The sequence below is a fragment of the Ascaphus truei genome, chromosome 11 (assembly GCF_040206685.1).
Source record: "Ascaphus truei isolate aAscTru1 chromosome 11, aAscTru1.hap1, whole genome shotgun sequence".
NCBI classification, from domain to species: Eukaryota; Metazoa; Chordata; class Amphibia; order Anura; family Ascaphidae; genus Ascaphus; species Ascaphus truei.
Genome location: NC_134493.1, coordinates 42768032 through 42793621, shown reverse-complemented (window position 1 = coordinate 42793621; position 25590 = coordinate 42768032). Strand labels below are relative to the sequence as shown.

At 51.3% G+C, this 25590-nt stretch overlaps 1 protein-coding gene across 1 annotated transcript in view; it reads left to right on the top strand.

Annotated features, from left to right (window-relative positions):
- The window catches only part of FLII (FLII actin remodeling protein), a 42212-nt gene that overhangs the window by 11320 nt on the left and 5302 nt on the right, over window positions 1–25590 (top strand). The window contains 25 exon segments of the mRNA XM_075565902.1: window positions 1016–1096; window positions 2052–2137; window positions 2632–2793; window positions 2890–2993; window positions 4649–4824; window positions 5226–5383; window positions 5614–5698; window positions 6424–6557; window positions 6559–6572; window positions 6821–6933; window positions 6935–7001; window positions 7004–7129; window positions 7132–7166; window positions 7477–7612; window positions 7615–7655; window positions 11350–11432; window positions 12404–12478; window positions 12573–12656; window positions 13875–13974; window positions 13976–14048; window positions 15624–15727; window positions 16499–16690; window positions 16893–17081; window positions 23769–23908; window positions 24790–25024. Coding sequence (XP_075422017.1) covers window positions 1016–1096; window positions 2052–2137; window positions 2632–2793; window positions 2890–2993; window positions 4649–4824; window positions 5226–5383; window positions 5614–5698; window positions 6424–6557; window positions 6559–6572; window positions 6821–6933; window positions 6935–7001; window positions 7004–7129; window positions 7132–7166; window positions 7477–7612; window positions 7615–7655; window positions 11350–11432; window positions 12404–12478; window positions 12573–12656; window positions 13875–13974; window positions 13976–14048; window positions 15624–15727; window positions 16499–16690; window positions 16893–17081; window positions 23769–23908; window positions 24790–25024 — 2793 coding nt within the window.

The following is a 25590-nucleotide window of genomic DNA, read 5'->3' as shown; positions in this document are numbered from 1 at the left end:
TGAGCGTTGTTACAGGAGCCTGCGGCAGTGAGGTGGGTTATTGCTGAGGGTTGTTACAGGAGCCTGCGGCAGTGAGCTGGGTTATTGCTGAGCGTTGTTACAGGAGCCTGCGGCAGTGAGGTGGGTTATTGCTGAGCGTTGTTACAGGAGCCTGGGGCAGTGAGGTGGGTTATTGCTGAGGGTTGTTACAGGAGCCTGCGGCAGTGAGGTGGGTTATTGCTGAGCGTTGTTACAGGAGCCTGCGGCAGTGAGCTGGGTTATTGCTGAGTGTTGTTACAGGAGCCTGCGGCAGTGAGGTGGGTTATTGCTGAGCGTTGTTACAGGAGCCTGCGGCAGTGAGGTGGGTTATTGCTGAGGGTTGTTACAGGAGCCTGCGGCAGTGAGGTGGGTTATTGCTGAGGGTTGTTACAGGAGCCTGCGGCAGTGAGGTGGGTTATTGCTGAGGGTTGTTACAGGAGCCTGCGGCAGTGAGGTGGGTTATTGCTGAGCGTTGTTACAGGAGCCTGCGGCAGTGAGGTGGGTTATTGCTGAGGGTTGTTACAGGAGCCTGCGGCAGTGAGGTGGGTTATTGCTGAGCGTTGTTACAGGAGCCTGCGGCAGTGAGGTGGGTTATTGCTGAGGGTTGTTACAGGAGCCTGCGGCAGTGAGGTGGGTTATTGCTGAGCGTTGTTACAGGAGCCTGCGGCAGTGAGGTGGGTTATTGCTGAGGGTTGTTACAGGAGCCTGCGGCAGTGAGGTGGGTTATTGCTGAGCGTTGTTACAGGAGCCTGCGGCAGTGAGGTGGGTTATTGCTGAGTGTTGTTACAGGAGCCTGCGGCAGTGAGGTGGGTTATTGCGGAGTGTTGTTACAGGAGCCTGCGGCAGTGAGGTGGGTTATTGCGGAGTGTTGTTACAGGAGCCTGCGGCAGTGAGGTGGGTTATTGCGGAGTGTTGTTACAGGAGCCTGCAGCAGTGAGCTGGGTTATTGGAGTAGATCAGCGCAGGGACCCATTACGTTCCTCTCTCCCGTCCTCAGGCCATCGTAGCTCGAGCCAACAGCCTGAAGAACTCTGGGATCCCGGATGACATCTTCCAGTTGGACGATCTCTCTGTGCTGGTACGGGGGCGCCTGCGCGGTGTGACACCGGCACGGCATGTGTCGATTATATATAATCATGATGGCTTGATCCAGCAAGATTGGCGCGTGTGTGTGCGCGGGCGGGCGTGTGCGCGGGTGTGTGTACCGTGTTCAGGAAGAAAGGGACCCCTTTCGTTTTGCATCTCATCTTCTGTATTTCTCACTCGATCCCCCTGACAGTTTGCACAGTTGTTGGTCTGTTAAGTAAATTAACACAATATAAGAAGCACAATGTAGACAATCGACTGATAACTAAATAGATGTCGCTGTATGATGTCACCAGGTCTCGGATACACTGCGGGAGGTTCGTGTTCATTAAACGGGAAATTGGAGTTTCTCCTGCGCAGCTCGTGTATGTGTTACACTGTTGTAATCTAATCTGAAACACTACATTTACTATAATGTATAATCGAGGACTATAACGTACTATATGTCCTCCTGCTGTACGCGCGCCCGAAGACGAGAACGCCGCTGTCTGATGGCCTAATCGATAACGTGCTGATCCTTAACAATACGTTGTTTTACTCATTTGATTATTTTTTTTCAGTCCTAGAGACCGTCCTTTAACAGGAAATATTTACTGTGAGCGTTTTGGACTATAATTCTTGCTCTGTCTCGAGCAATTTTTAACGTGCTTATCTTCGCTAAACGCCATTTTGTAACTACGTATCCCATTCCAAAGAATATTAGATTATCAAATAATTCTTCAATGTAATAATCTCCTGTGACCGTCCTATAATTGCTCACATTTTCATGAAAATTGAGATTTCCTTGCAAGATATGACGAAAAACTGTTTTTCAGAATACCGTGCGTGTGTGTGTGTGTGCGTGTGCGTGCGTGTGTGTGTGTGTGTGTGTGTTTCCGTTTCCCGTGTGCCCATGTCTGGAATGGGATTGTGCACCTGCGAATCCTGCCGTTGCTTTGCTTTTGCAGGACCTGAGTTACAATCAGCTGAATGAGTGTCCGCGTGAGCTAGAGAACGCCAAGAACATGCTGGTGCTGAACCTCAGCCACAACAGGTGAGCGGTCAGGGGTTAAAGGTCACGAGCTGCGAGCTCCATACGGCAGCAGTGCCCCTTACTCTGCCCAATAATAATCATTACTAGATCACCTTTCCATTTCTGTAATTTATAACATTAGTTTTGTTGTAAATGTTGGGATTTTATTGCCATGCGTTAATGTTCAGGTTATTACAGTATATTCTTTAGAATTGTATTGAACGTCCAATGTGAAATGTGGGCTCATACTTTCCTTCTGTACATTGTAAGTTACTTACCATTAACAGGGACACATTGGATGCATTGATATTATACTGCATGTACATTAAAGGTAAATAGATCCACAAGTGTGAAATGTATTTGTCAGATGGGAAATAATCACTTTGTTATATATATATTATCTATATTTCTCTGATACAAATATATTTAATATATATATAGATATTATATTTTACACACACACACACACACACACTTGTGTATTTATATTTTTGTGTTTGGTATTCTTTCCTTAGCATTGATAACATCCCAAACCAGCTGTTCATTAACCTGACCGACCTGCTCTATTTGGACCTGAGTGATAACAAGCTGGATAGTTTGCCTCCCCAGATGAGGCGGTTGGTTCACCTGCAGACCCTGAGTCTGAATAACAACCTACTCATGCACGCCCAGCTCAGGTCAGCATGTCTGGGCTGTGCCCCCGGGAGCGACACATGGGCAGGGGGTCTGGAAGGTGGCATCGTATAATCTGTGCCGTCCTGTCCCTTTAACAGGCAGCTTCCTGCAATGATAGCTCTGCAGACCCTAAACCTGAGGAATACACAGCGCACCCAGAGCAATCTACCCACCAGCCTGGAAGGCCTGACTAATCTATCAGGTGAGCAGCACAATGTAGCATGCTGAAATCATATTGTACTATATACACCTAACGGGATCCGGGTAAGGTTTGAAGAATCAGAACGCTACGTTTCCATACTTGTCATTTTACTAATTAATAATAACTTTATTTCATATAGCGCGTTTCTCCCAATGGGACACACAGCGCGTCACACTTACAGTATAGCGCGCGGTACGCAGCACATAGGAATGTTACAGCGCAGCACATAGGAATGTTACAGTATAGCGCGCGGTACGCAGCACATAGGAATATTACAGTATAGCGCGCGGTACGCAGCACAGAGGAATGTTACAGTATAGCGCGCAGTACGCAGCACAGAGGAATGTTACAGTATAGCGCGCGGTACGCAGCACATAGGAATGTTACAGTATAGCGCGCAGTACGCAGCACATAGGAATGTTACAGTATAGCGCGCGGTACGCAGCACATAGGAATGTTACCGTATACCGCGCGGTACGCAGCACATAGGAATGTTACAGTATAGCGCGCGGTACGCAGCACATAGGAATGTTACAGTATAGCGCGCGGTACGCAGCACATAGGAATGTTAGACACAGTCCCTGCCCCGTGGAGCTTACATTCTGTTTATGGTGCCTGAGGCACAGGGAGATAGAGTGACTTGCCCAAGGTCACAAGGAGCCGACACCGGGAATGTCATGTTGTGTTTGGTATTCTTTCCTTAGCATTGATAACCAGGTTTCCCTGATTCAAACTCGGAGTCTTTGCTCACTGAGCCGCTCCTTCAGCCCATTTTACAGGGAGACCCATAACCTTCCTACAGCATCGTTTTATTACTGATGATCATTCTGTTATTCTTGGTATGTTACATTGTGCGCAGGTTATTACCGAGAAGAAACATGGTTATTGAGGCTTAAAGCTGCAGACCAAGCAATATCCTACATGTGTTTTATTTTTAATAAGTCAGTTCTGTACTATGAGAAAATAGTTGTAGCATTTTTTTTTTATAAACAATGTTTAAAGACATGTTTCATGTATTATAATGTAACAAGCATTTTTTGTTTTTTATAGCAACTATTTACAAAGTCACATCCCCTTCCTCTTCTAAAACAGGCTCTGGCACACCCCTTTTTGATCCCTGCCCCCTCTCAAGCAGTGCACCAATTGTATCTAGTGGCTGCCTGGTCACATGACCTTCCCCACAGAACGTTGCATCTTTGATTCTCTTCTGCTGCACTGACAGCCATTTAGTGAACCCCCAAGCCGAATCTTCACCGATCGGCAACTTGGTTAATTACTTATTATTGTGTGGATTGTATTGATGCCCATATTAAAGGGCAAAAATACCCCCAACAAGTAAATAAATAAACGGCAGCTGGGACTGCTGCTTTAAAGTCCTAAATTGTGTGAGATGCTCATTCTATGTTTATATTCATTCAGAGAAGGCAAATAGAAAAGGCCAAGTGCAACCTTTACCCAGTACCAGGCATAAAATCAATGCAAACCGGCGACCCGAAGAGCTTGCAATCGGAATGAGAACTGTATTGTTGTGCTGTTGCTTCTCTCTGCTCGGTGGTTTATTTGGCCCTAAGCAACGTGAACCTTGGCTACCCACGTGGCTCTCGCTGGTTTCCGTGGCTGGCTTACGCTCGCTCTCGCTTCGTGTCCCCTCCCAGACGTGGACATGTCCTTGAATGACCTGACCCGGGTCCCCGAGTGCCTGTACACACTCGCCAACCTAAAGCGTGTCAACCTGAGCAGCAACCAGATCTCGGAGCTGTCCCTGTGCATCGACCAGTGGACTCAGCTGGAGACCCTGAACCTGTCCCGGAACCAGCTCACCTCCCTGCCGGTATGTGACCGTCTCCGTGGGACACGGGTCCCTTTCTGTCTCATCCTGATGGCACCTGCTGCGAGGTTGACTCAGTGACCCATCAGCCACTTCTGTCTCCGGGCAGTGTGTGTTTTGCTTAATATAACACCAAGAATGTGCATTGCACGTGACCAAATAGATATTGTATTTTAATTCCCTTTATTCTTATAAGTGCATCAAGTAAACACACAGTAGGAAAAGGAATCCCTGCCCCGGAGAGCTTGCAATCTAAGGGCAGCGTATAATGCAGACTTGGTTGACCCTGCAGTGGGAGCGACGGGCTTGAGGTCTAGTCCCTGTGTTAGTGTTGCACTCTGTGCATTGTGACTGATGCATTAGAACTGCATTGTTCAAGCTCGGTCTCACCTCTTGGTTCCCAGTCCGCCATCTGCAAGCTGGCCAAGCTAAAGAAGCTGTATCTGAACTCCAACAAGTTGGACTTCGACGGCATCCCCTCGGGAATCGGCAAACTCTGCAGCCTGGAGGAGTTCATGGCTGCCAACAATAACCTGGAACTGATCCCCGAGAGCCTGTGCAGGTAAGAGGCCGTGTGCAGTGGGGTTACTGCCAGGCATTGTGCCTGAGCTATCGTGCTCCGTGGGAGTTCTGTGTGAGACCCAATATCTGCGGTTTTCTGGGTCGGTTCTGATTCAGTTAACCTCACAGTACTGACCTATCGCACATCCCAGGAAGTGACAGGGTTAATGATTTCTCTGCACCCTGTCTTCCCCCCCCTGCCCCTTCCCCACCCTTCTGTCCCCCCTGCAGGTGCAGCAAACTAAGGAAGCTGGTCCTGAATAAGAACCGCCTGGTGACGCTGCCCGAGGCTGTCCACTTCCTGAAGGAACTAGAGGTTTGTCCTTTACACCTGCCTGGTGTTATCACACAGTGATGCAGGCACGCGGTCTGTGCATGTGTATATACAGAAGAGCCCCGGGTATACGGCGGGGCGCGCCGTATAGTGAAAATCGCAGGAAAGCGGATCCGGCGATTTTCAGTTGTTTGCAGGCGCAAATTGGCATTTTCGCCGTTCTGCGCATGCGCGACCTACGGTCTGCGCGCGCAAACTACAGTATGCGCGCGCAACGTACAGTCTGCGCAACGCACGGTCTGCGCATGCACGCCGGGCGCAACCTCCCGTTCTGCGCATGCGCGACTGAGAATCCAAGATGGCGGCCCCCTTCTCGGTGCCGCCGTATCGGCGATCGCCGAAAAGCGGGGCCCCCGCTGTATATCTATATCTCACGTAGGCATCCATTCAATCCGCTCCATCCAAATGAACAATGGGACAGCAATCTTCTCCGGAGTGGGGATATAAAGGTTTTGCAGTATAATAAATAAGGGTCATTGTTCTTTTAACTGTAACTATGTGTTTAATACCAGTTACAGATGTAGCCAGGGTTATGTTAGCCTCTGGCGCTTTAGGATATTCTGCGTTATCACCGCCATTGAGTCCTGTGAAAAATCTGCGTTATGAGCGGTGCAATAAACCTCGCTACACTGTAAATCCGGAAGCAATCCATTCCCGGCGAATGTCCGGCCTGATCGGACCGCTTGTTGTCGTCCTCCCCCTCACAGATCCTGGACGTGCGGGAGAACCCCAGCCTGGTTATGCCCCCGAAGCCGGCGGATCGCGAGTCAGAGTACTACAACATTGACTTCTCGCTGCAGAACCAGCTGCGCCTGGCGGGGGCGTCTCCTGCTACTGTCGCTGGCTGCCGCGGGGGGTAAGAAGCCGCTGTGCCCGTTAGTTTTATCATAGAGGGTTGTGTGTCAGAGAAATCCCTTGAAGGGATTGGGGTCAAGACTCGGGGTGGGCACATTACACCTCCCACTGCGTCACTAGACCTCCTTTTTATAGTGCGCTTTTAAGCGTTCACGAGCCTGAGTATGAAAAGCCGCCAACTCCTCCCTCTCCTCCCCCCCCCCCTTCCCCCCCCCCCTCCCCCCTATCCCCCCCCCCCCCCCACACCAGGCAGTGCGACAAAGGATTCGTCCGCCAGGAAGATGCGTCTGCGGAGACGGAAGGATTCCACGCAGGACGACCAGGCCAAGCAAGTGCTGAAGGGGATGTCGGACGTGACGGAGGGAGAAGAACAAGAAGGTGCAGGAGAACGGCGACGCGAGATACACCGACCTGAAGACCCGTCGCTGGGACAGGGCCTGGAGAAGCCTCCGCTGGATTACTCGGAGTTCTTCACGGAGGACGTGGGGCAGATTCCGGGAGTCACCATCTGGCAGATCGAGAACTTCATCCCCATCATGGTGGAGGAGGCCTTCCATGGAAGTTCTATGAGGCTGACTGCTATATAGTGCTGAAGGTGAATATAGCCCGGGGGGGGGCGGGGGAGGGGGGGTATAGAGCTCTGTATAGCAATAATATTGAACTTATACACTGAGAGGGCGAAGGAGTCTTCACCTCTTACATTTCCTTATTTAAAACCTGATTCATTTGCTTTTAGCTTTCGGTTGATTTTACGTTTCTCCCAGCGGGTAACCATCCTTACTTAGCAGCAGGGGATTCTGGGAGTTGTATCTCTCTCTCCCCCCCCCCCCCCCCGCCCCCTATTTATATAAAGCGGTATTCTGAAATGTCTCTTTCTCCCCCCCCCCCCCCCCCCCCCCCCCCAGACGTTCCTGGATGACAACGGCGCGTTGCACTGGGAGATTTACTACTGGATCGGGCAGGAGGCCACACTGGATAAGAAGGCCTGTTCCGCCATCCACGCTGTCAACCTGCGCAACAACCTGGGGGCCGAGGGCCGCACATCCGGGAGGAGATGGGAGCGAGAGTGAGGAGTTTCAGCCTGGTGAGAAGCATGGCCCCGAGAGGAGGGGGAGGCAGGACCTCGAGTGGGGGGGGGGAGGCAGGGCCTCGAGTGGGGGGGGGGAGGCAGGGCCTCGAGTGGGGGGGGGGAGGCAGGCCTCGAGTGGGGGGGGAGGCAGGGCCTCGAGTGGGGGGGGGGGAGGCAGGGCCTCGAGTGGGGGGGAGAGGCAGGGTCTCGAGTGGGGGGGGAGAGGCAGGGTCTCGAGTGGGGGGGGGAGAGGCAGGGTCTCGAGTGGGGGGGGAGAGGCAGGGTCTCGAGTGGGGGGGGGAGAGGCAGGGTCTCGAGTGGGGGGGGGAGAGGCAGGGTCTCGAGTGGGGGGGGGAGAGGCAGGGTCTCGAGTGGGGGGGTGAGAGGCAGGGTCTCGAGTGGGGGGGAGAGGCAGGGTCTCGAGTGGGGTGGGGGGATGAGAGAGCAGAGTCTGGAGGGGAGGGGGGGGAGAAGAGGCAGGGTCTGGAGGGGAGGATGGGGGAGAGAAGAGGCAGGGATGGGAAGGGGGGGGGGAAAGAGGCAGAGTCCCGTGGGGAGGGTGGCTTGGGGGCATTAGGCAGCTCGGGAATTAAACAGTTATAACTTGCCATAACCCGTGGCTCGGAGCAAAGAAAGAGGCAGCACGTTGTAGGTTAAATCAAAAATAGTGTATTGCACAGTATCCAACGTTCGGCCTCTTACTTCCACCCTGATGAAGGTTCTGCTTTGAGGACTGAAAGTGCATGGTACAAAAGTATATAAACGGTTAACATTCCAAAAATAAAATGTTTTACCAGCACAAGAAAAACAGGAAAAGATAAACATAAAGATATTACTTTATTTGGACATGCATCACACAAGAAAAAACGCGTGCTTCCAAAATAAATTGTACTAGAACACAGGGCGTGATCCCACAGGGCGAGCGAGAAGAGACCACCAATGACTGCACCATGTATCCTTCCAGAAGAAGCAGCGATACAATCCCTAAAGAATGGGAAGGTCCCGGGGGAGATGGAATTACAACTCACATCTTCAAAGAAGCTGGGGAAGAAGAGAAATTCCTTGCAAACCTCTTTATACGCTGCTTAAAAACCGGAGAATCCCAGAGCAATGATGTAAGAAAAGAGACAAAACCTCAACATCTACAGAGCCGTCAGTCTGCTTCCAATCAGAGGATTTGTACAAAGATTCTCGCTAATCAGCTGCAACAGATCCCGACCTGCGCCCAGCCTCGTGCACCAGCGGGATTTTGCAGAGGATACAATATGAAGGGCCACATCCAAGTGGTACGAGAAGTGATTTCCCGAAGTAATGAATCCGATCTAACACTCGGCTCGGGGTTTGTAGGTTCCGAAAGAAGCATTTTATTCTGTGTACACCTCAGAGGTTCTAAATGCATTGAGAAGACCGAGGTCATATTATATTATGCAATTTTGTCTACTCCTTGTGTTACGATTGATTATGGCAGCGGGGTGTAAACTGGGGGGGCGCGAGACTGCTTGCGGGGGGGCGCGCGGTTTACAGAGGCCTCGCGAGCTTCCCGAATGCACTTAAGTGCCGGGGGAGCTGCAGGGCCTCAGTAAAACTTTACTTACCATGGCTCCACACGCGTCGCCATGGCAACGTGGCGTCATGTGTCGTCACTTTGCTATGACAACATGTCATGACGCCGAGGTAAGTGGGGGTGAGGTGACCAACGGCAGGGGGTGCAGGGAAAAAAGTTTGCGCCCCCCTGGATTATGGGGAAGTGATGCTGAGTTCTGTAGCATCGTTCCTTAGGCTAAGGCTCCGCTCCCTCAGTCAGCGCGCCCGCAATGCAGACAGGCGGGGCGCTGACAGACACAGACCGCGATATGTGGTCTGTAGGGAGGGGGAGCCGGGGCTGGAGGTGGGCGGGAGTGGAAGGCTTGAGCGGAGGGACCCGCTACTCTTCCACCCCCCCCCCCTCCCTCCACAGGCTCGGGCTGCTTCTGGAAGGTAAGAAAAAACACACACACACACACCTCCTACCTTGCTTCCTGACAGCTCCCGCCCCCCACCGCTGATTGGCTCATCAGCGCACCACGTGATGCGTCGCCGCTCGGGATCACAATTTTCTTGAATCCCGTGGCGGCTGACACGTCACAGTGCGTAGTGAGCCGTCAGCGAGTGGGGACTGGGACCAGCTCGGGAGGATTCCCCTGCTGGTGGGGAGCGCTCACGCGGCTGCCCGCGCCACCGAGCGCAGCGGGTCCCAGGCCTCAGGTTGTTCCAGTTTAGGACAATTTTGTTAGGCCTGAGTATTGCTGAGTATGAAGTGCAGAGTGTAAACCTGTGATATGTTTATTTTGTGTGAGTTGTATTGTATATGTTAACTGTTATAAAGATGGGGATTACAAATAAAGAATTTAGAAGAAGAAGACGAAGTTGAAGATACGGACATTGATATTATAAGCAACATTTACGAGAAGGCCACATCAACCATTACATGAGAGAAGGAGCGGCTCAGTGAGTAAAGACACTGACTGTCACTGAGTGTGAAGCAGGGGAACTTGGTTGAATTCCCGGTGTCGGCTCCTTGTGACCTTGGGCAAGTCACTTTATCTCCCTGTGCCTCAGGCACCAAACTCATAGATAGTAAGCTCTACGGGGCAGGGACCTGTGAATGCAAAATGTCTCTGTAAAGCGCTACGTAAAAACTAACAGCGCTATACAAGAACATGCCTATTATTATTATGAAGATACATGCAAGATGAGGATCAGCAAGGGAGTGCGGCAGGGAGAAAAAGCTTCACGGCAACACTAGAATTTTCACAAAAGCTTTTCACGGCAACACTAGAATTGTTCGTGACATTGGTTTGGGTGAAAAGGAATCAAAATCAACGGTGAATGTTTGTCACCTATGATTTGCCAGAAGACCTCCAGCAACAAATTGGGGAACTCGCTGAAGCAAGTAAGAAGGTGGGCCTCCATATGAACCTCGGCAAAACCAAAGTGATGTTCAACACATGTGTTAAGTCTGCAAAGATAAAAATAAATGAACTAAAACTAGAAGACATCGAAGACTATGTCTACCTTGGCCAGCAAGTAACAGTGGATGGGAACCTTTTGAATGACATCAACAGGAGAATGAAGATGGGATTTGTAAGCAACAAGACAATCGTTCAAGGGACCAGTGTATTTTGCCTGTGAAACAGTGAGCATAAAGGCGAAGATAATTCAGAAGCTTCGAACAACGCAAAGAAGTATGGAGGGGTGCATGCGGGGTATTACCCAGAAGAGACGGGAAAAAGAATGTGTTCGAAACAAAACAAAGTTCTGTGACATCGCATGGGTGAAGCCATTAAAATGGTAGTGGGATAGACACATTGCAAGAAGAAATGACCATTGTTGGACAAATATGGTACTCTACTGGCTAAGACCAAGACGACGCCCAAAGGGAAGATGGGAAGATGAAATCGGAAAGTGTTGGTGCAACCTGGAGAGAGACTGCAACCGCAATACGTGGAAGATCATTGGGGAGGCTCATCCAGCAGTGGGGGGGGGGGGGGGGGGGGGGGGGGGGGGGGGGGGGGGGGGGGGGGGGGGGGGGGGGGGGGGGGGGGGGTGTGTGTGTGTGTGTGTGTGTGTGGGTGTGTGTGTGTCTGCTCCAGCGTCCATTGAGGGCTGTTGTACTGAACAAGTTCTGAATACACCCCCTGGTTCTGACTTTCCACCTGTTTTCCGGCAGGTTTTTGACAATGAGATTTCCTACATAGAAGGCGGATCGGCCAGTGGGTTTTATACTGTGGAGGATGCACAGTACATCACCAGGTGAGGGCTGGGAACAGAACCGCGACATGACTGTCTGCTGCTAGAGAGGCTGTGTCAGCACATTGCAGACCAGGAATTAAAGGGGATAATGAAAGCAATGTATTTATATATAGCTCTGTCGGTGTCGCGTTATGCAGGCACTGCAGGCGTAGGGTACTCGCTCACAAGCAACTGCAGTCTACAATGTTGGTAATTGTAAGAGAAGTGTTTATTTCTCACAGCGCTGGCAGTGTATTCAGTGCAGGAGGTAGTGCAAGTTACAGGCACAAGGAGCCTTACAATTGTATGTGTATTACCGAAGTGTGTGTCTTTCTCTCTCTTTCTCTCGCCCTCTCTCTTTCTTTCTCTCTCGCCCTCTCTTTCTTTCTCTCGCCCTCTCTTTTTTTCTCTCGCCCTCTCTTTTTCTCCCTCGCCCTCTCCCTTTCTTTCTCTCCCCCCTTTCTTTCTCTCCCCCCTTTCTTTCTCTCCCCCCTTTCTTTCTCTCCCCCCTTTCTTTCTCTCCCCCCTTTCTTTCTCTCCCCCCTTTCTTTCTCCCCCCCCTTTCTTTCTCCCCCCCTTTCTTTCTCCCCCCCTTTCTTTCTCCCCCCCCTTTCTTTCTCTCACTCTCTCTTTCTCTCCCTCTCTCTTTCTCTCCCCCTTTCTTTCTCTCCCTCTCTCTCTCTCCCCCTTTCTTTCTCTCCCTCTCTCTTTCTCTCCCTCTCTCTCTCTCCCCCTTTCTTTCTCTCCCTCTCTCTTTCTCTCCCTCTCTCTTTCTCCTCCTATTGCAGACTTTATAGAGTGGTCAGATCAAACGAACCAGCAGAATGCTTTGTGCTGTGGCCGCTGGAAAACAAATAGATGTTACTGTGTGTGTGTGTGTGTGTGTGTGTGTGTGTGTGTGTGTGTGTGTGTGTGTGTGTGGCGCGCGCGCGTGGCGTACAGGGGTCCGCTCCCTTTATACTTCTCGCCCTCCTCTTGCCCTCTCCCTGCAGGCTGTACAGGATCTATGGCAAGAAAAACATCAAGCTGGAGCCAGCGCCCCTGAAATCCTCCTCCCTGGACCCCCGGTATGTGCTTCCACCTCAAACACCATTCACACGCTCTGCTAGGGCCACGTCCGTGTCCTCCCCGAGGTCTCACGCTCTTGCCACTGTTTGTCAGGTTTGTGTACATGCTGGATCACGGCGCGGACATTTACATCTGGAGGGGGGCTCAGGCCACGCTGAGCAACACCACTAAAGCCAGGTAAGAACCTGACCACATCTTTACAGGCCACTAACACCAGCTGGCTCACTGCGCCGTACAAGCCGGGGCTTACCCCTGCGTGTGTGGGGGTCTCACACACACACACACCTACCTGTATGAGGGTCACACACACCTGTATGAGGGTCCTCTCACACACACACACACACCTAACCTGTATGAGGGTCACACACCTGTATGAGGGGTCACACACACACGTATGAGGGTCTCACACACACACACACACACACACACACACACCTGTATGAGGGTCTCTCACACACACACACACCTACTTGTATGAGGGTCACACACACACGTATGAGGGTCTCTCTCACACACACACACACACACACCTGTATGAGGGTCACACACACACCTGTATGAGGGTCACACACACCTGTATGAGGGTCACACACACACACCTGTATGGGGTCACACACACACATACACACACACCTGTATGAGGGTCTCTCTCACACACACACACACACACCTGTATGAGGGTCTCTCTCACACACACACCTGTATGAGGGTCTCTCTCACACACACACACACACACACACACCTGTATGAGGGTCTCTCACACACACACACCTGTATGAGGGTCTCTCACACACACACACACACACCTGTATGAGGGTCTCTCACACACACACACACACACACCTGTATGAGGGTCTCTCACACACACACACACACACACACACCTGTATGAGGGTCTTTCACACACACACACACACACACACACACACACACACACACACACACACACACACCTGTATGAGGGTCTCACACACACACACCTGTGTGAGGGTCTCTCACACACACACACACACACACACACACCTGTATGAGGGTCTCACACACACACACACACACCTGTATGAGGGTCACTCTCACACACACACACACACACCTGTATGAGGGTCGGTCACACACACACTCACACACACACACCTGTATGAGGGGTCTCTCACACACACACACACACACACACCTGTATGAGGGTCGGTCACACACACACACCTGTATGAGGGTCAACACACACACACCTGTATGAGGGTCACACACACACCTGTATGAGGGTCACACACACACACACACACCTGTATGAGGGTCACACACACACACCTGTATGAGGGTCTCTTGCACACCTGTACAGGAGAGCCCACACACCTGTATATGAGGGTCACCTGCCTTGTTTCACCTCTTGCTCAGGCTGTTTGCGGAGAAGATCAATAAGAACGAGCGGAAGGGGAAGACGGAGATCACGGTGCTCGCCCAAGACCAGGAGACCCCCGAGTTCTGGGAGGTGCTGGGGGGGGCAGCCCACGGAGATTAAACGCAGCGTCCCTGACGACTTCCAGCCGCCGCGCCCCAAACTCTACAAGGACACGCTGTCACCGGACATGTCCCGCAGCGCTTGTAGTGTGCTCCCTGCTGTGCGTCCTTACATCAGCTGCACGTCGTTAACCAGACACTGTCTGTCCTCCCAGCCCTGGCAGGTGTAATGTGGCATTATATAATGCGTCCTATAGCACAGGGGGGATCAACTCCAGTCCCCAAGACCCCCCACCCACCCCAACAGTTCAGGTTTTCAGGATGTCCCAGCTTCAGCACAGGTGGCTCAGTCATTGACTAAGCCACTGATTGAGCCACCTGTGCTGAAGCTGGGATATCCTGAAAACCTGACCTGTTGGGGGGGCTTGAGGACTGGAGTTTGCTGCAGGTCCTTTTGGCAGCAAAGGGGTTCATTGTATGTATAGTTGTATTCACCGAGCACAATATACGTGGCGCTCTGCGGAACGGGCCGTGGCACGGCGTGGCACGGTGCATGGAATGTAAAACCTTTAATAAATACGTATTTATTACGCAACTTGATAGTTTATAAAGCTCATGCTGCGGGGGGAAGAATAAAGTGACATTAACATGCACGGGTACAGTATAAGGCCGCGATTTATAGTTGCGGCGTGTGCGGGTGACACATGCACTAGGCTGGAGTGGCCGGGACGTCACGTGAGTGGTTCGCCCTCATTGGCTGAACCGCACACATGGCGCAAATTTTTATTTTTTATTGGATTTTGAAAAGCCGGACGCTCTATGTCCTGCGTCACAGAGGCGCGGCCTTCTGTTCCCGGCGCGCGCACTAAAACCGCGGCCTAAGGCCGAGTTCAGGGTGCATGCTGCGGCTGCGTGAACCAGCTCACGTGACGCGACTGCTGCCCCAAAAAATCAATTTCGGATGTAGCGGCAAAATGTCGCAGCGACAACGCTGTACTTTGCCGCCACAAGACATTGCAACCTGACATGGTTCATTGAAAACCATGTCATTGTTCCGATCATGCGCGCGTACGTAAGCGCGCTTGTCTCGTAGTAAGCACCCTGATCGCAGCCTAACACAGACTGTGCTACACGGCGCTTCAAATGTACCTGTGACCCGGGCTGACGATACCGCGTCTTCCTTTGGCTGCAGAATTGGCCAGTTACATTTTTTGTTTTTCACTATACCTATTAAGGCAAGGGGCTCTTCTCCAGTCCTCAAGAGCTCCTCCTCCCCCCTAAAACAGGTCAGGTTTTCAGGATATACCCACCTCCGCACAGGTGGCTCAATCAGTGGCAGCTTCGGCACAGGTGGTGAAGTCTTCGACTGAGCCTCTGATTGAGCCACCTGTGGAATCTGGGATATCCTGAAAACCTGACCTGTTGGGGGGGCTTGAGGACTGGAGTTTGATGCAGGTCATTTTGGCAGCAAAGGGGTTAATTGTATGTATAGTTGTATTCACCGAGCACAATATACGTGGCGCTCTGCGGAACGGGCTGTGGCATGCCGGCAATTCAAAGTGCATCGACTGTAAAACCACAGGACAGGGAGTCGCTCCCCCGGAGAGCTTACAATCTAAGTGCAGGGCCACATGTAGCCCCCCCCCCCCCCCCAATGTCATGGTTGTGATCTCCCCTGTCCCCAGGTCGGGCTCGGTCTCGGCTACCTAGAGCTGCCGCAGATCAACTACAAGATCTCCGTGGAACACAAGAAGAGGCCCAAGATGGACCTGGCGCCCGAGATGAGGCTGGTGAGAAACCGTAACTTCCTTCCCACACTCGTCCTGCGGCATTGTATGACAATACAGCGTATCGCTATATACTTCCCCCAGCAACTTTAACATTTCCCTAGCAAACAGGCCCTCGATAGGAGTTCCAGGTCTATTTGTGCCCCGTTTCCTTGTCCCTTATATAGAAATAAGGGAGTATATGGATTAGTAACAAAGAATAAATGCCCGGTCGTGCCTCTCTGTGCCACGGCATGCCTCGGTCGTGCCACGGCATGCCTCGGTCGTGCCTCTCTGTGCCACGGCATGCCTCGGTCGTGCCTCTCTGTGCCACGGCATGCCTCGGTCGTGCCTCTCTGTGCCATGGCGCGCCCGGTCGTGCCTCTCTGTGCCATGGCATGCCTCGGTCGTGCCTCTCTGTGCCATGGCATGCCTCGGTCGTGCCTCTCTGTGCCACGGCATGCCTCGGTCGTGCCTCTATGTGCCACGGCATGCCTCGGTCGTGCCTCTCTGTGCCACGGCATGCCCCGGTCGTGCCTCTCTGTGCCATGGCGCGCCCGGTCGTGCCTCTCTGTGCCATGGCATGCCTCGGTCGTGCCTCTCTGTGCCATGGTGCGCCCGGTCGTGCCTCTCTGTGCCATGGTGCGCCCGGTCGTGCCTCTCTGTGCCACGGCATGCCCCGGTCGTGCCTCTCTGTGCCATGGCATGCCTTGGTCGTGCCTCTCCGTGCCATGGCGCGCCCGGTCGTGCCACTCTGTGCCACGGCGCCCCTTGTCATACCTCTTTGTCTCACAGCTCCAGAGCCTGCTGGACACCAAGTGCGTGTACATCCTGGACTGCCACTCGGACGTCTTCATCTGGATCGGCAGGAAGTCTTCCCGCTTGGTCCGGGCGGCCGCTCTGAAGCTGGGGCAGGAGGTGTGCGGGATGCTGCACCGACCCAAACACGCTATGGTGATCAGGAACCTGGAGGGGACGGAGTGCCAGGTAACGCGCGCCCCCTGGCGGGCAGAGAGCGTAACTACAGTGCTGTATTCATCCCCTTTTTGCCACAAGAGCAGCCTGCAACTCATTGCGTTCTAATCATGTCTCCACTCTTGCGCTAGCCCCCTCCGGCAGGGAAAGCGTTAAATGTAGAGCGGGTTACGGGCAGCGGCGGGAGTTTAAGGCCCATTTCCCCCTTTCCCAGGTGTTCAAGTCGAAGTTCAGGAACTGGGACGACGTCCTGAAGGTGGATTACACCCGGAACGCAGAGACCGTGCTGAAGAGCGAGGGGCTGATGGGCAAAGTGAAGAAGGACGCAGAGAAGAAAGACCAGATGAAGGCCGACCTGACCGCACTCTTCCTCCCGCGTCAGCCGCCCATGCCGCTCTCCGAGGTCAGAACCCGGGGGCAGTGGAGGGATAGAATACCGAAAAAGCTGGCAAATTCACCCAAACGCAGGGTGCTTCCCTAGCCGTGTGTGATCCAGGACACGACCGGTCGGCAGACAGTGCTCACACATTGCTAGGGAAGCAGTAACGGAACCTACACAGTACACACACACACACACACACACACACACACACATACACATACACATACACAGTACACACACACACAAATACATACATACTGTGACAAACGGCTTACTCCGGGACTCCGTCGTTTGTCCGGGACTGTTTAGAACACGGTCTTTTAGGGTAGGTTAAATGATGAGGCGTCACGTACTGTTCCTTTAAACAGGCTATGCCTGGTTTATTCAGTCCCAGGCACTGAGACTGCCACAGTGCATACAACAGAAAACAGATCAAAACAAAAGCTGCTCACCTGAGCGATAACTTAACTTAGATATCCCTGACTCAGGGTTGGACGTGGCTTTTCCACTTCCAACATCAAAACACGGTACTTTTGCAGTCTTACACAAATGAACAGAAAGATTGAACCTGTTTGGGGAAGAGGCTTCTCCCCTCTGTAGTTCAGCAGCCTTCCAGCCTCCTGGCTCTTGTGGGGAGACCAGAGCAAACAGGAAATCAGTCTTTCATACCTGATTCCTAATTAGCATGACAGGTGACAGAAATCAGGCAGCAGACAAACTCTGGTCTGGATCTCTCATCCCTCAGTTCCAGCGCTTGCCAAACTGTGGGATGGAGTGTATGTATTATAAGGCTGCACTCCCAGGCCAAACAGGATAGAAACTGTCTAGTATCCTGGGAGCCCTATATACGGAATTTATTACCATCCCCTGGTTTCTGTCACATATCCTCCCCCCCAGCTCAGACCTCGAGGGATGAGCGACCATGGATATTAGGGAGTGCATCCTTGACAACCCGTCAGCATTGCCATGTTTGTGCCCTGACCTGTGTTCCACAGAAAATTTAAAGGGTTGTAGGCTTAGGAACCACCTGGTCACTCTAGCATTCTTTTCCCTGTTTTGACACATCCAGGTAAGGGGTGCATGATCTGTGACCAACCGGAATTTTCTCCCCAACAGGTAGTATTTGAGCGTCTCTACAGCCCACTTTATTGCGAGACACTCTTTCTCTACTATGGAGTAATTTTTCTCCTGGGGATTTAGTTTCCTACTTAAATAAAGGATGGGGTGCTCCTCACCTTGAGACTCCTGGGAGAGTACAGCCCCCAGCCCAACCTCAGATGCGTCGGTTTGGACTACGAACTCTTTGGAGAAGTCAGGTGTGACCAACACTGGTTGGGCACAGAGAGCTTCTTTCAGGCTTCTAAAGGCCTGTTCGGTTTCGGGGGACCACTTTACCATTAGCGGTCCTCTTGCTTTTGTGAGGTCAGTTAGTGGGGTTGCCTTAGTTGCAAAATTGGGAATAAACCTTCTATAGTACCCAATTAACCCCAAAAAAGTCCTTACTTGTTTTTTTGTAACTGGTCTTGGCCAATTTTGTATCGCCTCCACTTTGAGTGTTTGGGGTTTGAGTAAACCTCTGCCAATAGAATATCCCAGATACTTGGCCTCCTCCAGACCAATAGTGCATTTAGCGGGGTTAGCAGTTAGTCCAGCAGACCGGACTGCGTCAAGCACAGCTTGGACCTTTGGAAGGTGGGATTGCCAATCTTCACTATGGATTACCACATCATCCAGGTAGGCGGCAGCATACCGAGCATGTGGTTTTAAAATTTTATCCATCATTCTTTGGAATGTGGCGGGAGCTCCATGTAAGCCAAAAGGCAACACCTTATACTGAAAGAGGCCGTCTGGGGTTGAGAAGGCTGTCTTTTCTTTTGCCCTTTCTGTGAGGGGAACCTGCCAGTACCCTTTTGTTAGGTCTAGGGTTGTGAGATATCGGGCTTTGCCCAGTCTCTCTACAAGTTCATCTACCCTGGGCATAGGATAAGTATCAAATTTTGACACCGCGTTTAGTTTCCGGTAGTCATTACAAAACCTTGTTGTACCATCTGGCTTTGGGACTAAGACTATAGGGCTGTTCCACCCACTTTGGGATTCCTCAATTACACCTAGTTTTAGCATTTTTTTAACCTCTAAACTTATAGCCTTTCTTTTGGCCTCTGGGATTCGGTACGGTTTAAGGTTAACTCGGACCCCTGGTTCAGAGACTAGGTCATGTTCAATTACGCTAGTTCTACCTGGCCGTATAGAGAAGATTTCTTTGTTTCTTCTCACTAAATTCTGAACCTCTCGTTTCTGATGAACAGACAGGGTTTCAGCTATGCTAACCTCTGGGTCAGTTTCTTGATTCTCTGACGGACCTGGGGGTACTAGGGTTAACAAGACTTCTCTATCTTTCCAGGGCTTGAGTAGGTTTATATGGTAAATTTGCTCAGGTTTCCTCCTACCTGGCTGTCTTACCTTATAATTTACTTCTCCCACTCTTTCCAAGACCTCATATGGCCCATGCCATTTAGCAAGGAATTTACTCTCCACGGTGGGAACCAGAACTAGTACCCTATCACCTGGAAAAAAAATTCTGACCCTAGCACCCTTATTATACGTATTCCTCTGTGCTTCTTGAGCTTTCTCCATGTGTTCCCTCACTATGGGTAGGACTGCAGCAATGCGGTCCTGCATCTGGGCAACATGCTCTATTACACTTCTGTAAGGGGTAACCTCGTGTTCCCAAGTCTCTTTGGCTATATCCAGTAAGCCCCTTGGGTGTCGGCCATACAATAGTTCAAACGGGGAGAAGCCTGTGGATGATTGGGGAACTTCCCTAATGGCAAATAACAGGTACGGTAACAAACAATCCCAGTTTTTCCCATCTTTATCAACCGCCCGCCGTAACATGCTCTTTAAGGTTTTATTGAACCTTTCCACTAAACCATCTGTTTGTGGATGATAGACTGAGGTTCTGAGATGCTTGATTTTTAGGAGTTTACATAGCTCTTTTGTTACTTGGGACATAAATGGTGTTCCCTGGTCAGATAGAATCTCTTTAGGAATCCCGACCCGGGAAAACAGAACTACTAACTCTTTTGCTATGTTTTTAGCTGAGGTGCTACGTAGGGGAACTGCCTCCGGATATCGGGTGGCATAATCTAATATTACCAATATATGCTGATGTCCCCTAGCAGACTTTATTAGGGGTCCTACTAGATCCATAGCAATCCGGTCAAATGGTACCTCTATTATGGGAAGGGGTACCAATGGGCTGCGGTACGCCTTGAACGGGGCGGTGATCTGACATTCTGGGCATGAGGAACAATAATTCGTAATTTCTGCCAGAACCCCAGGCCAATAGAAGCTTCGGAGAACCTTTTCTTTTGTCTTTTCCACCCCTAGGTGTCCCCCCAATGGATGACTATGTGCGAGGTGTAATACTACGTTACGGAATGTCCGTGGTACCAACAATTGTTTAGTTGTAACTGATTTCCTTTTATCAACCCGATATACTAGGTCGTTCTCTACCTCGAAGTAGGGGTAAGCAAGTGACCTATCTGGTTGGCCAGGAGTACTATTCTGGTCCCGTATATTTCCCCTTGCTACCGCTAATGTGGGGTCTTCCCACTGGGCCTTCTTAAAACTCCCAGGACTGACCTCTAGGTCAGCGAGGGTCTTATCCGGTTCTGGGGTGGTAAGTGTCTGCTCAACATCTTGATTTGGGGTATTCCCTACCAAAGTAGTGATGGGGAAGGGAATTTTACAGCACTCCTCCTTTTCCCCCTTCTTATTTGGGCCCTCGTCAACCTCCATTTCTGAAAAAGGGAAAGGATTTGTTTCTTCTAATACTTCGTTATGGTCCGCTATTGAACTCTGGGCGCTATTCTGAGCGGGGGACCACATTTTTAGAAAATGGGGAAAGTCGGTCCCTATTAACACATCATATGCCAGTTTGGGTACAATACCCACCTTGAAATCTAAAGAACCAAACTCTGTTTCAAAAAAAACATCAACAGTGGAATATTCATGATTATCCCCATGTATACAACAAATTGCCACTCTTTGTGAACTGTTTCCCTGTTTCTTCTTAATGGGCAAGAGGTATTCGGACACTAGTGTGACCATGCTCCCAGAGTCAAGAAGTGCCCGAACCCTCTTACCATTAACCTTTACAAATGCCCACAGATGGTTATTCAAGGGGTCCTCTGGGCTAGGGCCCATACATTGGGACAACAGCGAATAAGGTTCCACGCTGTTGCATTGCATGGGCTCATCATTTAGTGGGCAGATTTTTGCTGTGTGGCCCCTCTCATGACAATTTACACATTTAGGTACATAGTCTGTGTCCCACTTAGAGCCTTTTCCCGGCTCCCCATGTTGGCTATTGCCCTTAGTGTGCGAACCACTGTTGCTGGTGCTGCGTGAAGGTGGTCGCCGCTCTTCAGCGCCCCTTAACCCCGGTACCCTTTTACCGTCTCTGGAAGAGTCCTGGAACCTCGGGTAGTGGGGTTGCTCCACGACTGTGGGTTGCGGGTGCTCTTCTGCTGCATTGTACCTTTCTACGAGGGCCACAAGCTCATCCGCATTGTGGGGGTCACTCCGACTGACCCAACGGCGTAAGGCAGAGGGAAGTTTCCTCAAGAACTGGTCCATGACCAACCGTTCCACGATGTGGCTGGCTGAGTTGATCTCGGGTTGTAGCCACTTCCGGGCGAGGTGGATGAGGTCATACATCTGGCTTCGGGTGGCTTTATCCATCGTGAAGGACCATGCGTGAAACCTTTGGGCGCGAACAGCCGTGGTTACGCCGAGGCGGGCGAGGATCTCGAACTTCAATTTTGCATAGACGTTAGCTTCGGCTGGCTCTAGATCAAAGTAAGCCTTCTGGGGTTCGCCGCTTAGGAAGGGTGCGATTAGACCAGCCCACTCAGCTTCTGGCCATCCCTCTCTCTGTGCCGTGCGTTCAAACGTGAGAAGATAGGCTTCCACATCATCCGAGGGTCCCATCTTCTGAAGGTAGTGGCTTGCCCTGGTCATTTTCGGAACTGGGGCTGCCGCTGCCAGTGGAAGGTTACTGATAGTCCCCCTCAGGATCTCGAGTTCCTGCTGTAAGCCCTGAGAGAACCGCTATTGCTCCTCTCTCAGCAAGCGGTTTGTCTCTTGCTGGTTTGCAATCGCGTTTTGCAGGGCTTCATTCGTCTGTTGCTGGTTTGCATTCGCCTGTTGCTGGTTTGCATTCGCCTGTTGCTGATTTGCATTAATCTCTTGCTGGGCTATTAGCAGCTGTTGCTGGGCTGCATTCGTCTGCTGCTGGTTTGCATTAGTTTCTTGCTGGGCTATTAACAGCTGTTGCTGGGTTTCATTCGCGTCTTTCTGGGCAGCGACATTGCGTACCAGCGCACCCACCACGTCTTCCATCTTGTTTGCAGAGGATGAAAAAAACTTTTTTTTTTTTTTTTTTTTTTCTTTCAAAGTTCTTCAACCCGCAGACCCCCTAGTGCTCTGCCCGCATTCTCCACCATATGTGACAAACGGCTTACTCCGGGGCTCCGTCGTTTGTCCGGGACTGTTTAGAACACGGTCTTTTAGGGTAGGTTAAATGATGAGGCGTCACGTACTGTTCCTTTAAACAGGCTATGCCTGGTTTATTCAGTCCCAGGCACTGAGACTGCCACAGTGCATACAACAGAAAACAGATCAAAACAAAAGCTGCTCACCTGAGCGATAACTTAACTTAGATATCCCTGACTCAGGGTTGGACGTGGCTTTTCCACTTCCAACATCAAAACACGGTACTTTTGCAGTCTTACACAAATGAACAGAAAGATTGAACCTGTTTGGGGAAGAGGCTTCTCCCCTCTGTAGTTCAGCAGCCTTCCAGCCTCCTGGCTCTTGTGGGGAGACCAGAGCAAACAGGAAATCAGTCTTTCATACCTGATTCCTAATTAGCATGACAGGTGACAGAAATCAGGCAGCAGACAAACTCTGGTCTGGATCTCTCATCCCTCAGTTCCAGCGCTTGCCAAACTGTGGGATGGAGTGTATGTATTATAAGGCTGCACTCCCAGGCCAAACAGGATAGAAACTGTCTAGTATCCTGGGAGCCCTATATACGGAATTTATTACCATCCCCTGGTTTCTGTCACAATACACACACATACACACACACATACACACACACATACACACATATATACATACACATACATACACACATACACACATACACACACACACACACACACACACACACATATAGACATACATACACACACATATACATATACATACATACATACATACATACACACACATATACATATACATACATACATACACATACACACATACACACATACACACATACACACACATACACACACATACACACACACATATATATACATACGCACATACATATACGCACATACATATACGCACATACACACATACACACATACACATACACACATACACATATATACACACATACACATATATACACACACACACACACACACACACACACACACTGCCAGAGCAGAGCTTCCCTGCGTTATTACAACCCTCCCTGGCGGCTCCGTGAGCTCGCCGCGGATTTATAAGGTGGTGACCAGCAGTTGTTGAGCTGTTAGGAGACCCGTCTGGGCTGGGGAGGGTGGAAGCTGAATACTGAGCTCCGATTGGTAGAAGGGTGTGATTGACGCACGTCCCACGCAGGCGGAGCAGCTGACGGAGGAGTGGAATGAGGACCTGGACGGGATGGAGGGATTCGTCCTGGAGGGGAAGAAATTTGCCCGACTGCCAGAGGAGGAATTTGGACATTTTCACACCCAGGATTGCTACGTTTTCCTGTGCAGGTAACCCCCGGGAGGACGCGGTCAGGGAGCGCTACGTTTTCCTGTGCAGGTAACGCCCGGGAGGACGCGGTCAGGGAGTGCACCCCCGGGAGGACGCGGTCAGGGAGTGCACCCCCGGGAGGACGCGGTCAGGGAGTGCACCCCCGGGAGGACGCGGTCAGGGAGTGCACCCCCGGGAGGACGCGGTCAGGGAAAGAGCTGGGCTCCTTTTACTTGGGTTCTTTCATTCTTATTAGCAAAGCAGTAACCATGTCAGAGTAATGACCGCGGTTTATGGTTAAGGGTTAAATACTTGAGTAAAAAATAAAATATCAATATGCCAAAATCCTATTGGCACTTTATTTTATTTTTTTTTATAATTGTTCTTTCTGCGCGGGATCTAAATGCCGAACTCTTTGCTATATCTTCTTTATGTGATCAGAGTTAAGACTGGTATTGATTTTTTTGTATTGGTAATATGGTAAGATGAAGGCAAAAGCAGTATAGTTAATTGGTTAACGTAACCGGATGCTTTGTCATGTCTGGCATTACAAGTATCAGAGAGGCTGCAGCGTGTGGAGGTTCCGTACTAATCCCTCCGGATTCCGTCTCTCCTGGAGCAGTGAGCAAAAAAAAAGGGGGTCAGTGAGGGAAAGACCTTTCAGTATTGAGAGCAGTGGAGACAAAGAGGACAGAAAGGAGACTGCTCAGAGGGGTTCCCGAGAGGCTTGTGGGGGGTTAGCACAGGGGAATCTAAATCTAGCGACTAAATCATCTCTCGCCCCTCAACTGCTTGTGGTTTGTCCCTCCTCCCTCCTACCCCCATTACATACTCCATTACAGTCTACCTTCCTCCTGCCGCCCCCATTACATACACTGACATTCTGCCCCCCCCCCCCCAGGTACTGGGTGCCGATAGACAATGAGGAAGATGAGGAGAAGCGGAGCAAGAAGAGGAAACACCATGAAGGTGGCGATGAGGAAGAAGAGGATGAGGAGGAGGAGAAGCAGACAGAGGAAGACTTCCAGTGTGTGGTGTATTTCTGGCAGGGCAGAGAGGCCTCTAACATGGGCTGGCTCACCTTCACCTTCAGCCTGCAGAAGAAGTTCGAGAGCCTGTTCCCTGGGAAGCTGGAGGTACGGGGTCACGTCGGGCTTATTGCAGAGACGCTAACATCGGGGTTCAGGTGACCTCGGGGTCAAGCTTTTATTTAGAATAAAACCCAACTTTTTCATAAAATAACACTTTTTCTTTGATTCCTCTCCCCCCCTCGCGCCCCCCCCCCCTCCCCTTCACTGGTCGGTGTGTCTCGCTCTCTCTCCCCCCTCTCGCTGGCTCTCTCCCCCCTCTCGCTGGCTCTCTCCCCCCTCTCGCTGGCTCTCTCCCCCCTCTCGCTGGCTCTCTCCCCCCTCTCGCTGGCTCTCTCCCCCCTCTCGCTGGCTCTCTCCCCCCTCTCGCTGGCTCTCTCCCCCCCTCTCGCTCTCTCTCTCTCTCCCCCTCTCTCTCTCTGTCGCTCTCCCCCCTCTCTCTCTGTCGCTCTCCCCCCTCTCTCTCGCTCTCCCCCCTCTCTCTCTCTCTCGCTCTCCCCCCCTCTCTCTCTCTGTCGCTCTCCCCCCCTCTCTCTCTCTGTCGCTCTCCCCCCCTCTCTCTCTCTGTCGCTCTGCCCCCCCTCTCTCTCTCTGTCGCTCTGCCCCCCCTCTCT